General features: G+C 48.2%; 3 protein-coding genes across 3 annotated transcripts; 2 read left to right on the top strand and 1 right to left on the bottom strand.

Moving 5' to 3' along the window:
• The first annotated feature begins 3,617 nt into the window (after window positions 1-3,617).
• Window positions 3,618-4,010, top strand: LOC146073247 (histone H2A type 1). Its single transcript, XM_083180436.1, has one exon. It carries the CDS (start codon window positions 3,618-3,620, stop codon window positions 4,008-4,010), a length of 393 nt encoding a protein of 130 aa, XP_083036562.1.
• A 572-nt stretch (window positions 4,011-4,582) lies between these two features.
• LOC146072809 (histone H3) lies at window positions 4,583-5,186 on the bottom strand. Its single transcript, XM_083180005.1, has one exon. The coding sequence runs from the start codon at window positions 5,184-5,186 to the stop codon at window positions 4,776-4,778; it is 411 nt and encodes a 136-aa protein (XP_083036131.1). The 3' UTR covers window positions 4,583-4,775.
• Window positions 5,187-9,697: 4,511 nt separating this feature from the next.
• LOC146072808 (histone H1.11R-like) lies at window positions 9,698-10,464 on the top strand. Its single transcript, XM_083180004.1, has one exon. The coding sequence runs from the start codon at window positions 9,793-9,795 to the stop codon at window positions 10,462-10,464; it is 672 nt and encodes a 223-aa protein (XP_083036130.1). The 5' UTR covers window positions 9,698-9,792.
• The last annotated feature ends 2,254 nt before the right edge of the window (window positions 10,465-12,718 follow it).

Here is a 12,718-nt window from a genome sequence, read left to right as displayed (position 1 = left end):
GTTTGGTCACCAAAGGAACTCTCACCCAGGTGAAAGGCACCGGCGCTTCCGGCTCCTTCAAGCTCAATAAGAAGCAGGCGGAGAGCAAGAAGGTCGCCCAGAAGTCTCTGAAGCCCAAGAAACCTGCTGCAAAGAAAGTGGCCAAATCCCCGAAGAAGCCCAAGAAAGCTCCGAGTGCAGCCAAGAGCCCGAAGAAGGTGAAGAAGCCAGCAAAGGCGGCTGCAGCTGCCAAAAGCCCAAAGAAGCCTAAAGCGGTGAAGCCGAAGAAGGCGGCCGCCAAGAGTCCGGCCAAGAAGGCAGCGAAACCCAAAGCCGCCAAGAGTCCGGCCAAGAAGGCGGCGAAGCCCAAAGCCGCAAAAAGTCCGGCCAAGAAGGCAGCCAAGCCCAAGAAAGCCGCGGCAAAGAAGTAATGGCTGAACCGCCGCATCCTCGCTCCCTTGTTCTCCCCCCAAAAGGCTCTTTTCAGAGCCACCCACCCTCTCTCGACAGAGCTGTGAGCGCACGGCGTGGCCTGATGGCTGCGCCCTTCAGTAAGTAATCAACAGGTGCACCAGAATGTTGTAGCTTGCCCCTTAAATTCAGTCACTTCACAATTCGACAGATGTGCTTGGAAGTGGGAATAATGAAACAAGTTAAGTATCAACTCTTTAATAAACGCTTCATAGCGCATATAGCGTTTTGGTGCGCGTTTCAATGAATCACTGTAAACCGGGGGGCGCATTCACCTGTGGCACCATACCTCCCAGCCGGTTCTGCCCTACATCCTCTGTATAGGGCCAGCGCAATCTGTGGCAGAGCTGTCAGGGAAGATGCGTGATTCACCACTATAGAACTCTTTAGCTCAGCCTCGTATTTTTTTTTTTTTTTTTTTTTATTATCCCCAGCTGGAGTAACTGCTGCAAATCGTGAGGTGCAAGGGTTTATACACAGTATATAGAGCTTAGTAAAACGCAGAGAAAGGCGGACTGGATCGTTGTTAAATCTGCGTTCATCGTGACCCTTTCAAACACAATTGTCCGGAAAACGTATATGCCTCTGTGCAGTGGTCGCTACCAGCGTGGTTTGTACCGCAACCCTGTCAACAAATTGCGGATTACCAAATTACACAATCACCGACACTAAAAAGGAACCACTGCACCCGTGGCACCTCACTGCCTGCATCCACTAACGGTGCGGCTAGTGTGAGGGAATGAATTCATATTAGGACCCGGCAAATAGCCGCATTACACAGGGAGGATGTAACAGCGCTCTCGTAGAAAAGATGGGTGGCCCTGAAAAGGGCCTTTGTGTGTGGGTGACTGAGTGAGATGCTCCTGGGAATTTAACCCCCGAACCCATAGAGAGTACGGCCCTGGCGTTTCAGAGCATAGACCACGTCCATAGCGGTCACAGTCTTCCTCTTGGCGTGCTCGGTGTAGGTGACGGCATCACGAATGACATTCTCCAGAAACACCTTCAGCACACCGCGGGTCTCCTCGTAGATGAGTCCAGAGATACGCTTAACACCCCCTCGCCTAGCTAGACGACGGATGGCAGGCTTGGTAATGCCCTGGATGTTGTCACGGAGAACCTTCCTGTGACGCTTAGCGCCTCCTTTGCCGAGCCCCTTTCCGCCTTTACCTCTTCCAGACATTCTCAAAAATCCTTCTGTGACAAACAGTAAGAATGAGTATAGTTTCCTGTCAGCGGCTTTTATAAAGTGGAAGAGCGGACCTGATGGGTGACTTGGACTTAAAGGCGGAGTCTTGTATCGCCTTGCCATTCGTTCATAAGCACAACCCTTTTATTGTTTTCCTTTCGTTCATTACTAGAAGATATTGTTTTATGTTTAGATTTATATGAACTGCTCTCTTGGTATTGTTTTCTTCGTTAATACCCAGTGTAACATTTCAGCTTGATTAGAGAACTAAACTATTCAGCTACGTTGTGGTGAATATTTGTGTGGATGAAACGTAATGACCAGACCGGTCCCGACGATAATAGTTTTATTTTTTTTTTACATTTTATTATACGTGGAATAGATATAGATACATTGTATATGTTCACGTTGAAAGTGGGGGAATTGGTAACGACAAAGGACCCACACAATGAGAGTCGCTCAGATATCGGCGGGAAATTAAAAACATCACCAAAAACATCCCCACTGGGAAACTGCTTCTGATAATCACAACTACTGTAACGTTTCCATAGCTCCCGGACTCGGTGTGTGTGTGTGTGTGTGTGTGTGTGTGTGTGTGTGTTACAGTGGGAACCGAGTTTGCCTGAGCAGGAATTACGTGTTCACCCTTAATTAAATGCATCGAAACGGAACCGAGTCACAGAAGTAACTGGGTACAATAGAGCTACGTTAACATACTGCACCCTTCATTTAGAAAGACAGTGATCCATTGGCAACGGTGCTCATCGAAAATTCGAATGTGATGTTTAAAGGCACCAACTGTTACAATTTAACAGTACTTTGCAACGTTTCCATCCAACAGAATGCTTTCGATTTTCGGCAGCTGCACACGGGGAACATTGCTGCCCTATGGGTCGCATGTATCTTTTCTTTTTCTATTTATTTATTTATTTAACCAGTGACATCTGCAATGTAACGAACCGGTCCTATATTTGAAACTGGATTCAGATCCTAGAAAGAGAACTACAGAATGCAGCTTTGCAAGTGGTAAGTAAAGGCACTTTTTTTTTTTTTTTTCTGAACCAGTAGGGTTAACAATAGCTAGAGGGTACGTCACAAGTCAGTTATGTCTGTCGGTGTGCACTTATCCCGTGAGCCTGGACACAGCAAAAACCATCATAGTTACAGCTCGATTAGAGAGAAGGTGGGTGGCTCTGAAAAGAGCCTTTGTGTTGGTGTGGGTGGGAGAAGGGGAGATTACTTGGCGCTGGTGTACTTGGTGACGGCCTTGGTGCCCTCGGACACGGCGTGCTTGGCCAGCTCTCCAGGCAGCAGCAGACGTACGGCGGTCTGGATCTCCCTGGAGGTGATGGTGGAGCGCTTGTTGTAGTGAGCCAGGCGGGAAGCTTCCCCAGCAATGCGCTCAAAGATATCGTTGACAAAGGAGTTCATGATGCCCATAGCCTTGGAGGAGATGCCGGTATCAGGGTGCACCTGCTTCAGCACCTTGTACACGTAAATGGCGTAACTCTCCTTCCTGGTCTTTCTACGCTTCTTCCCATCCTTCTTCTGGGTCTTGGTCACCGCTTTCTTAGAGCCCTTCTTGGGCGCCGGCGCAGACTTTGCTGGATCAGGCATTGTAGCTTATCAACAAATAACCGCTTCAAATTCGAGAAGAAATGACTGTGTGCAAAAGTGCCGTACGTCGGCTATAGCTGCTCTATTTATAGGGATCTTATGCAAACGAGGCATCGCTGCTGTAAGCTACTCTATTGGGTAGAATTGTCGTGTGACGAAAAGCAGCATCGTTGACTCCACCCTTCAGATACGGATTGGTCTGTGGATAAACTTGAGCTGCATTGGTTAATTTGTAAGCAGGCCAATCACAGAGCAGACAGCATCGGGTAACTGAGTATATAAGAGGAGGGCGGTATTTTACACTTACACTTTTGCAGGTTTCCATCTGTATTTGTAAAGCTTTTTTGCTCCGTTAGCTATTATGTCTGGAAGAGGTAAACAAGGCGGCAAAACCCGGGCTAAGGCCAAGACTCGTTCATCCAGGGCTGGTCTCCAGTTCCCAGTTGGTCGCGTGCATCGTCTGTTAAGGAAGGGAAACTATGCGGAACGAGTGGGTGCCGGTGCCCCGGTCTACCTGGCCGCGGTGCTGGAATATCTGACGGCTGAGATTCTGGAGCTTGCCGGAAACGCTGCCCGCGACAACAAGAAGACCCGCATCATCCCCCGCCACCTGCAGCTGGCTGTACGCAACGACGAAGAGCTCAACAAGCTGCTCGGTGGGGTGACCATCGCCCAGGGAGGTGTTCTGCCTAACATCCAGGCAGTGCTGCTGCCCAAGAAGACCGAGAGCCACAAGCCAGCTAAGAGCAAGTAATTCAACGGCAAAAAAATATTTTACCTAAAACACAAAGGCTCTTTTCAGAGCCACCCACCCCGACCTTAAAGAGCTGATTCATGTTTAAAATGTATACATGGAAGTTATTCGCCCGAATTAGCGGGACAGGTGTAAGTGTTACTGTGGCCTTTCTACGCTTAACAACAGGGACGTAAATTGAGTTTAACGTGTGTAGTGAAATTGCATTACCGTCCCGCGTAACATGCCCCGCTTATCTGAAGGGAGACTTGTGCCTAGCCCTGGAAAGAGATGAAGGAGCTAGAACTGAGACTTTTCTTGTACTTAACATCAATCGTTTACTGTGAAGGCCGGTAGTCTGTTCGTTCCCCCTGGATAGATGAAGATTGTGCCTGTGTCGTGCAAGTAACAGGCTGGTGACAAATCACGGAGAAGATAAGAAACAGCCGAGGCTTGAGCCAGTAATGTACCTTATGCTTAAGTCTCATATATATGAAAGAATGTTTAATTATAATAGCTAGTAATGTAACTTATGCTCAAGTCTGTATACGTATACAGATTTTTTTTTTTTTTTTTTTTTTTAAAGTGCCCCATGTTGTGAAGGACGGAAGGCGAACACAAGCTGTGTGTCTGGTAATTAAGGCCTTTAGCGGACAACCGGGCACCTTACCATGCCTCCAGTGTGAACACTACTATGTCATTGATGCTATAGCTCGTTTAGAAAGATTTGGTGGCTCTGAAAAGAGCCTTTGTTGTCGTTGTTGGGTTTCTAGGAGTGCCAAGTATCTATGCCCTCTCCCCACGGATCCTGCGGGCCAGCTGGATGTCTTTTGGCATGATGGTCACCCTCTTGGCGTGGATGGCGCACAGGTTGGTGTCCTCGAAGAGCCCCACCAGATAAGCTTCGCTGGCCTCTTGCAGGGCCATGACAGCAGAGCTCTGGAAGCGCAGGTCGGTCTTGAAGTCCTGGGCGATCTCACGCACCAGGCGCTGGAAGGGCAGCTTGCGGATGAGCAGCTCGGTGGATTTCTGGTAGCGGCGGATCTCACGGAGAGCCACAGTCCCGGGTCGGTAGCGGTGAGGCTTCTTCACGCCGCCGGTAGCTGGGGCGCTTTTCCGGGCAGCCTTGGTTGCTAGCTGCTTGCGGGGAGCTTTCCCGCCAGTAGATTTGCGAGCGGTTTGCTTTGTCCTGGCCATCCTTCTTCAACACGCACTTCAGCACCTCAGTCTGTTCTGTAGAAAGAAAAGTGAATCGAATTCAGCCGCTGCCATCTCCATTTATACACAGTGCTGCGCTGTCATTGGGTGAGCTAAGGGCATCCACCCTCCTGATTGGCATTCTCGTTTTCAAACGAGTCCTCTATGACGTTCCGTTTTCTCCCTTTATTGTATAGAACAGGCGGGCGCGGGAACGAAATGACGCGAGGAGGTTAGGTCACGTGTTAGTCACCAGAATGAACGAGAAGTATGTTCTGGCATCATGATCCGAGCGAGAAGGGACACCGACCCAATGGTCCCTTATATGCATAGCACACGGCGGTGATACTACATTGCACCATCACAACAAGGAACTCTGGGCTAAAGCGTTTTGGAAAATAAACGTAAACATATTATATTACATTACATACCATAGCTACCATGGGCGGGGAAAGTACTGCATGGGAACAATAGAAGTGCCTTACAGGTGTCTGAAACCCGGGAGATCGTACTATGAGATTGCTGTAACAACAACAGGTCACAGTATCTGCAGAGCATGGCACTTTCACAGTATTACGATCACTGATGGATCGCCGAAGCAGAAAAAAAAAAAATATATATGTATGAGGTCAGACTCAGAGCCGGATTAAGCCCTCGGCACACCGTGCCCTCCCCAGTCCCACCGCCACACTTACCTCAGGGAGGGAGAGAAGGACACACGAAGGCTGGGAATCCAATCCAGGACTCCTCTCTATCTGCTGCCTCTCTCCAACCTCCGCTGCTGCTGGCGGTGGAGGCTTTTTTAGGTTTGACAGCAGGAGCAGAGCAGCTCCGGACAGAGGGTCCCCTAAAATACGGGGGCCCTCGGGAACTGTCCTACTCCCCCCTAGTACTGCTCTCTGCATATGTTAGAGCTAGCTCTGTTCTCATATTGTCTGAGTGGCTTTGAAAATAATTAAAAGTACCGCATGTATGATACTAATGGGAAACATTGTTATAGTATTGCTACTATTCTATTAAAACATTAGTGATATCAATCTGTGACAAAGTATCCACTTAGACCACAAGGTGAATGTCAGAAAACTGAGAAAGTAAATGTAATATTACTCTATTTTCCGCTTTTACTTTCTCTGTGGACACTTTCTAGTCTAGATCGTATTGAGGTTTACAGTGAAGATGCTCTCGGTGCAAATAATAATCACATAACACGTATATTGTTGTTAGAACTGGATTTATATTGATGCACAGTCTATTAGTTAATTTCCATTTTGCCATGACAATTAAAGGGGGGGGGGGGGGGGGGGGGTAATATTTTTATGACAGTCAGCGGAGTTCACAAACCATCTAGGGTAGTATATGGCTATAAGAACAATGAATATACAAGAGACCTGAGTGTACAGTAATAGAGAATAAAAACGATTGTTGTTTCCTAGCACGGCCACAATCGTATGGATCGTGTACCTTTAAGTAAGGTACACGATCCATACGATGGACCCGATTTCCTTTGAAATCAGGTCCATTTTGCCGGCTAGGAGACAATATCGGGGGCATCGCGTCGGTCGGGACCGTTAACAATGGTCCCGACGCGACCGACGCGATGCCCCCGATTTCCCCTCAGACTTCAATGTTAAAAAATATTTTAACATTGAAATCGTGTCGGGAAAGGTAAAATATCGGGGGCATCGCGTCGGTCGGGACCATTAACATTGGTCCCGACGCGATGCCCCCGATTTTTCCATAGGCTTCAATGTTAAAATATTTTTTAACATTGAAATCTTGAAAAAATGTGAAAAATGTGAAATGGGCCAATATGACCCATTTCACATTATAGATGTCCCCGTCGTCACCCCACGATAGACGCCAACCCGAAGCGTGGCGAGCGCAGCGAGCCCGCGAGGGGCGGCGGTGCGCGTCCTCCGACCTTTTCATTCCCCTACTATCCACGTCGGCGAAGCCCGAAGCGTGGCGAGCACAGCGAGCCCTGCGAGGGGACGCGTATACCTGTGAAGTTATACGCGTCCCCTCGCCACGCTTCGGGCTCGGTGGCTCGCTGCGCTCGCCACACTATTCTATTCTCAACTCCACGCCGACGTGGATAGTAGGGGAATGAAAAGGTCGGAGGACGCGCACCGCCGCCCCTCGCGGGCTCGCTGCGCTCGCCACGCTTCGGGTTGGCGTCTATCGTGGGGTTGGGTGTACGCCGTGACATTTGGGGGGGTTGGGAATATTTTACATTGAATTCAATGTAAAATCGGGTCCCAGGGACCCGATTTACATTTCATTCAAAAAAAAAATCGGGTCCAAAATCGGTCGATTTTTCCGACACGACCACCCCGATGTAAATCGGTGTGGCGTGCTAGGAAACAATTACCATATTTTTTATTTATAAGGCGCCACACGTGGTACGCAGCGCCGTACAAATAGAACATATTAGAACAGTACAGGGTAAACAGAACTAGACATAACAGTGACAGAAGATCAAAAACAGCACAATTAGCAATTAGCAGCACATCTCTTGGTACACAATACAGCAGATATATAGGGAAGTGAGTGAGAAGAGATGCAGGTGTAGATTGCAGGTGAGTAAGAGAGCTGTAATTGAAATGTAAGAAGGGTGCTGTGAGTACAGGAGGGGAGAGGGCCCTGCTCTATGGAGCTTACAATCTAGAAGGAGGGGGAGACAGACAGGTGACAAGATGTACAGGTAAGGAGACCTGAGGCAAGAAGTAAGAACGGAAGGGATAGTCAGGACATGAGGCAGCAGGTAGAGAAAGCGGACAAAGTAGTCCTCTCCCTCCTCCTATCCTCCTCTGTAAAATGTAAAGTCTAATGTGATGCTCATCATAATGATACTCGCACACCGCTTCCATTGGGCCAATATAGTGTACTACTAAATTTGGGCTCGCTATTCAGTCTTTTGCTCCAGGTGCTAATTTCAACTGTGCATTTTAAATAGATATCCGGTGTGGCATCTTTCTTGTGCAGAAGAACAATTGCTTGGGGGAAATCTTTGCCAATACATATTTTTTGCCATATATAAATTCTCCACAGTTTGGCTGATTTTTTTTTCTCTAATCTTGGCCAGCAAGTTGGTGGGCCTAACTGCTCATGGTGTCCTCTAAAAGGTGCCAGTCTCTCCTCCAGCATGGTGATTTACCACTGGACCGCATGCTTCATATCAGGCGCCCCTCTGCACCTACAGTATCCATGCTGGCTGCATTTATTAGGACGCTACTTGGTCTAAAACCATATAGTAACACTATTATTTTCGAACAGTTATTTGTTGGTGCACCACTGATGTTCAAGTATTCTTCCTACAAATATGTTTCCTTTTTTTCTATCCTCTATTTATCTAATCTCTACTTTTGGCTCCCTTCTCTGCCTTTTTCAAAACACAACCGTGTCAACGTGGCGAGGCCATGGAATGTCACATAGCTACATGGATTATTTTGAGACAATTTAGTGCCAGTGTCACCAGCATTCCTCACATCCAGAACAATACCAGACAATGGAATATGCTAGGTGTCCTGAGCTTGTCATTGTAGCCAGAGTGGCTAGATAACATATGAGGATGCTTCCTGCCTGTGTTATCCACCTGAGCTCTTGTGGAGTGTGGATGTCGGCTGCCCTCTCTGCTAGATTAACGATGACATCTTTATGTAACACGTGGCTGGCCCCCTGGTCCAATGTGTTGGACGCCTCCTCATACTGGAGATTTTCAACAGTTCTGGCACCAAAATCACGATCTGAGCTACTGACCCAAGTACTGTAACGTCATTCCTCTTGGCTAGAGGTCCATTTCATTGCAGCAAGACATGGGACTAGATAACCATAGCCATCGTACTAGCTGTATGGGCTATTACAGGAAGCGACAAGCAAACTCCTCAGAACCAAAACAAAAATCCCAGCAGTCGAGTCTAGAAAGTATTTTGACCTTGTCACAGTAGCAAGAATTCTTTAGACAAGAGTGCCGTTACCTTGAAGCCACCTGCCTGTGTGTGTGCCAGTACCATGATGCCACCTGCCTGTGTTATCCAAATGTGTGTACAGGAGTTCACAAATCATCTAAATGCGTTTGAATATGCGCCCTGTCCTGCACAAAGTGTCCCGCAGGCGACTTTTGTCATCCTCTGGACTAGAAGGAGGCAAAAAAGTCCCGAATGGACATATTCTCCTCACAGAAGAAGAGAGATGTGTTCCATGCCGGGCACATCTAGCCTGGTGCGGGTCAGCTGCCACTGGCTAATCCTGGCCTCCTTCTTAGCGCTTAAGCTAGCGGTTGCCATATGGTGTTAGGGGAGACCTTGGAGTACGAAGGTGGTGAAGAGAACCGGTCCTCTGTTCCTCTCATGCCATAAAAAATGCACCTTTTCTGCGCTAGCAAAACACAGGGCGAGAGCAGATCTTGTGAAACTCGAAAGCTAGGACAAGGTTTACACGGCTGCTTGTTCCGCCAATAGGAGCACAGAACGCTCCCCTCTGATCAGCCAATCACAGCACATCCGGCAGGTTATATAAGAGACATCAGCTGCTCAGGGCACTGACTGTGTGTGACTTAACGATACCGCGTTTTTTTGTTGTTGTTGCTGATCTATCCAACCGTACCATGGCAGAGACCGCACCCGCCGCCGCTGCTGTTCCGCCTTCAGAAGGCGCAGCCAAAAAGAAGAGGCAGCCAAAGAAAGCTGCTGGAGGAGCCAAGAAAAGCGCCAAGTCTTCTGGACCCAGCGTATCCGAGCTGATCGTGAAAACCGTGGCCGCCTCCAAAGAGCGCAGCGGGGTTTCTCTTGCCGCCCTGAAGAAAGCTCTGGCTGCCGGAGGCTACGATGTGGAGAAGAACAACAGCCGCGTGAAGCTGGGCGTGAAAAGTTTGGTCACCAAAGGAACTCTCACCCAGGTGAAAGGCACCGGCGCTTCCGGCTCCTTCAAGCTCAATAAGAAGCAGGCGGAGAGCAAGAAGGTCGCCCAGAAGTCTCTGAAGCCCAAGAAACCTGCTGCAAAGAAAGTGGCCAAATCCCCGAAGAAGCCCAAGAAAGCTCCGAGTGCAGCCAAGAGCCCGAAGAAGGTGAAGAAGCCAGCAAAGGCGGCTGCAGCTGCCAAAAGCCCAAAGAAGCCTAAAGCGGTGAAGCCGAAGAAGGCGGCCGCCAAGAGTCCGGCCAAGAAGGCAGCGAAACCCAAAGCCGCCAAGAGTCCGGCCAAGAAGGCGGCGAAGCCCAAAGCCGCAAAAAGTCCGGCCAAGAAGGCAGCCAAGCCCAAGAAAGCCGCGGCAAAGAAGTAATGGCTGAACCGCCGCATCCTCGCTCCCTTGTTCTCCCCCCAAAAGGCTCTTTTCAGAGCCACCCACCCTCTCTCGACAGAGCTGTGAGCGCACGGCGTGGCCTGATGGCTGCGCCCTTCAGTAAGTAATCAACAGGTGCACCAGAATGTTGTAGCTTGCCCCTTAAATTCAGTCACTTCACAATTCTACAGATGTGCTTGGAAGTGGGAATAATGAAACAAGTTAAGTATCAACTCTTTAATAAACGCTTCATAGCGCATATAGCGTTTTGGTGCGCGTTTCAATGAATCACTGTAAACCGGGGGGCGCATTCACCTGTGGCACCATACCTCCCAGCCGGTTCTGCCCTACATCCTCTGTATAGGGCCAGCGCAATCTGTGGCAGAGCTGTCAGGGAAGATGCGTGATTCACCACTATAGAACTCTTTAGCTCAGCCTCGTATTTTTTTTTTTTTTTTTTTTATTATCCCCAGCTGGAGTAACTGCTGCAAATCGTGAGGTGCAAGGGTTTATACACAGTATATAGAGCTTAGTAAAACGCAGAGGAAGGCGGACTGGATCGTTGTTAAATCTGCGTTCATCGTTACCCTTTCAAACACAATTGTCCGGAAAACGTATATGCCTCTGTGCAGTGGTCGCTACCAGCGTGGTTTGTACCGCAACCCTATCAACAAATTGCGGATTACCAAATTACACAATCACCGACACTAAAAAGGAACCACTGCACCCGTGGCACCTCACTGCCTGCATCCACTAACGGTGCGGCTAGTGTGAGGGAATGAATTCATATTAGGACCCGGCAAATAGCCGCATTACACAGGGAGGATGTAACAGCGCTCTCGTAGAAAAGATGGGTGGCCCTGAAAAGGGCCTTTGTGTGTGGGTGACTGAGTGAGATGCTCCTGGGAATTTAACCCCCGAACCCATAGAGAGTACGGCCCTGGCGTTTCAGAGCATAGACCACGTCCATAGCGGTCACAGTCTTCCTCTTGGCGTGCTCGGTGTAGGTGACGGCATCACGAATGACATTCTCCAGAAACACCTTCAGCACACCGCGGGTCTCCTCGTAGATGAGTCCAGAGATACGCTTAACACCCCCTCGCCTAGCTAGACGACGGATGGCAGGCTTGGTAATGCCCTGGATGTTGTCACGGAGAACCTTCCTGTGACGCTTAGCGCCTCCTTTGCCGAGCCCCTTTCCGCCTTTACCTCTTCCAGACATTCTCAAAAATCCTTCTGTGACAAACAGTAAGAATGAGTATAGTTTCCTGTCAGCGGCTTTTATAAAGTGGAAGAGCGGACCTGATGGGTGACTTGGACTTAAAGGCGGAGTCTTGTATCGCCTTGCCATTCGTTCATAAGCACAACCCTTTTATTGTTTTCCTTTCGTTCATTACTAGAAGATATTGTTTTATGTTTAGATTTATATGAACTGCTCTCTTGGTATTGTTTTCTTCGTTAATACCCAGTGTAACATTTCAGCTTGATTAGAGAACTAAACTATTCAGCTACGTTGTGGTGAATATTTGTGTGGATGAAACGTAATGACCAGACCGGTCCCGACGATAATAGTTTTATTTATTTTTTTTACATTTTATTATACGTGGAATAGATATAGATACATTGTATATGTTCACGTTGAAAGTGGGGGAATTGGTAACGACAAAGGACCCACACAATGAGAGTCGCTCAGATATCGGCGGGAAATTAAAAACATCACCAAAAACATTCCCACTGGGAAACTGCTTCTGATAATCACAACTACTGTAACGTTTCCATAGCTCCCGGACTCGGTGTGTGTGTGTGTGTGTGTGTGTGTGTTACAGTGGGAACCGAGTTTGCCTGAGCAGGAATTACGTGTTCACCCTTAATTAAATGCATCGAAACGGAACCGAGTCACAGAAGTAACTGGGTACAATAGAGCTACGTTAACATACTGCACCCTTCATTTAGAAAGACAGTGATCCATTGGCAACGGTGCTCATCGAAAATTCGAATGTGATGTTTAAAGGCACCAACTGTTACAATTTAACAGTACTTTGCAACGTTTCCATCCAACAGAATGCTTTCGATTTTCGGCAGCTGCACACGGGGAACATTGCTGCCCTATGGGTCGCATGTATCTTTTCTTTTTCTATTTATTTATTTAACCAGTGACATATGCAATGTAACGAACCGGTCCTATATTTGAAACTGGATTCAGATCCTAGAAAGATAACTACAGAATGCAGCTTTGCAAGTGGTAAGTAAAGGC

Source organism: Crinia signifera, chromosome 4, assembly GCF_055691185.1.
Source record: "Crinia signifera chromosome 4, ASM5569118v1, whole genome shotgun sequence".
Taxonomy (NCBI): Eukaryota; Metazoa; Chordata; class Amphibia; order Anura; family Myobatrachidae; genus Crinia; species Crinia signifera.
This window is presented reverse-complemented; position numbering and strand designations above follow the sequence as displayed.

What these genes read in the sequence shown, in the direction of transcription:
- LOC146072808 (XM_083180004.1), top strand. Translation starts at nt 9,793, where the DNA reads ATGGCAGAGACCGCACCCGCCGCCGCTGCTGTTCCGCCTTCAGAAGGC.
- LOC146072809 (XM_083180005.1), bottom strand. Translation starts at nt 5,186, where the DNA reads ATGGCCAGGACAAAGCAAACCGCTCGCAAATCTACTGGCGGGAAAGCT.
- LOC146073247 (XM_083180436.1), top strand. Translation starts at nt 3,618, where the DNA reads ATGTCTGGAAGAGGTAAACAAGGCGGCAAAACCCGGGCTAAGGCCAAG.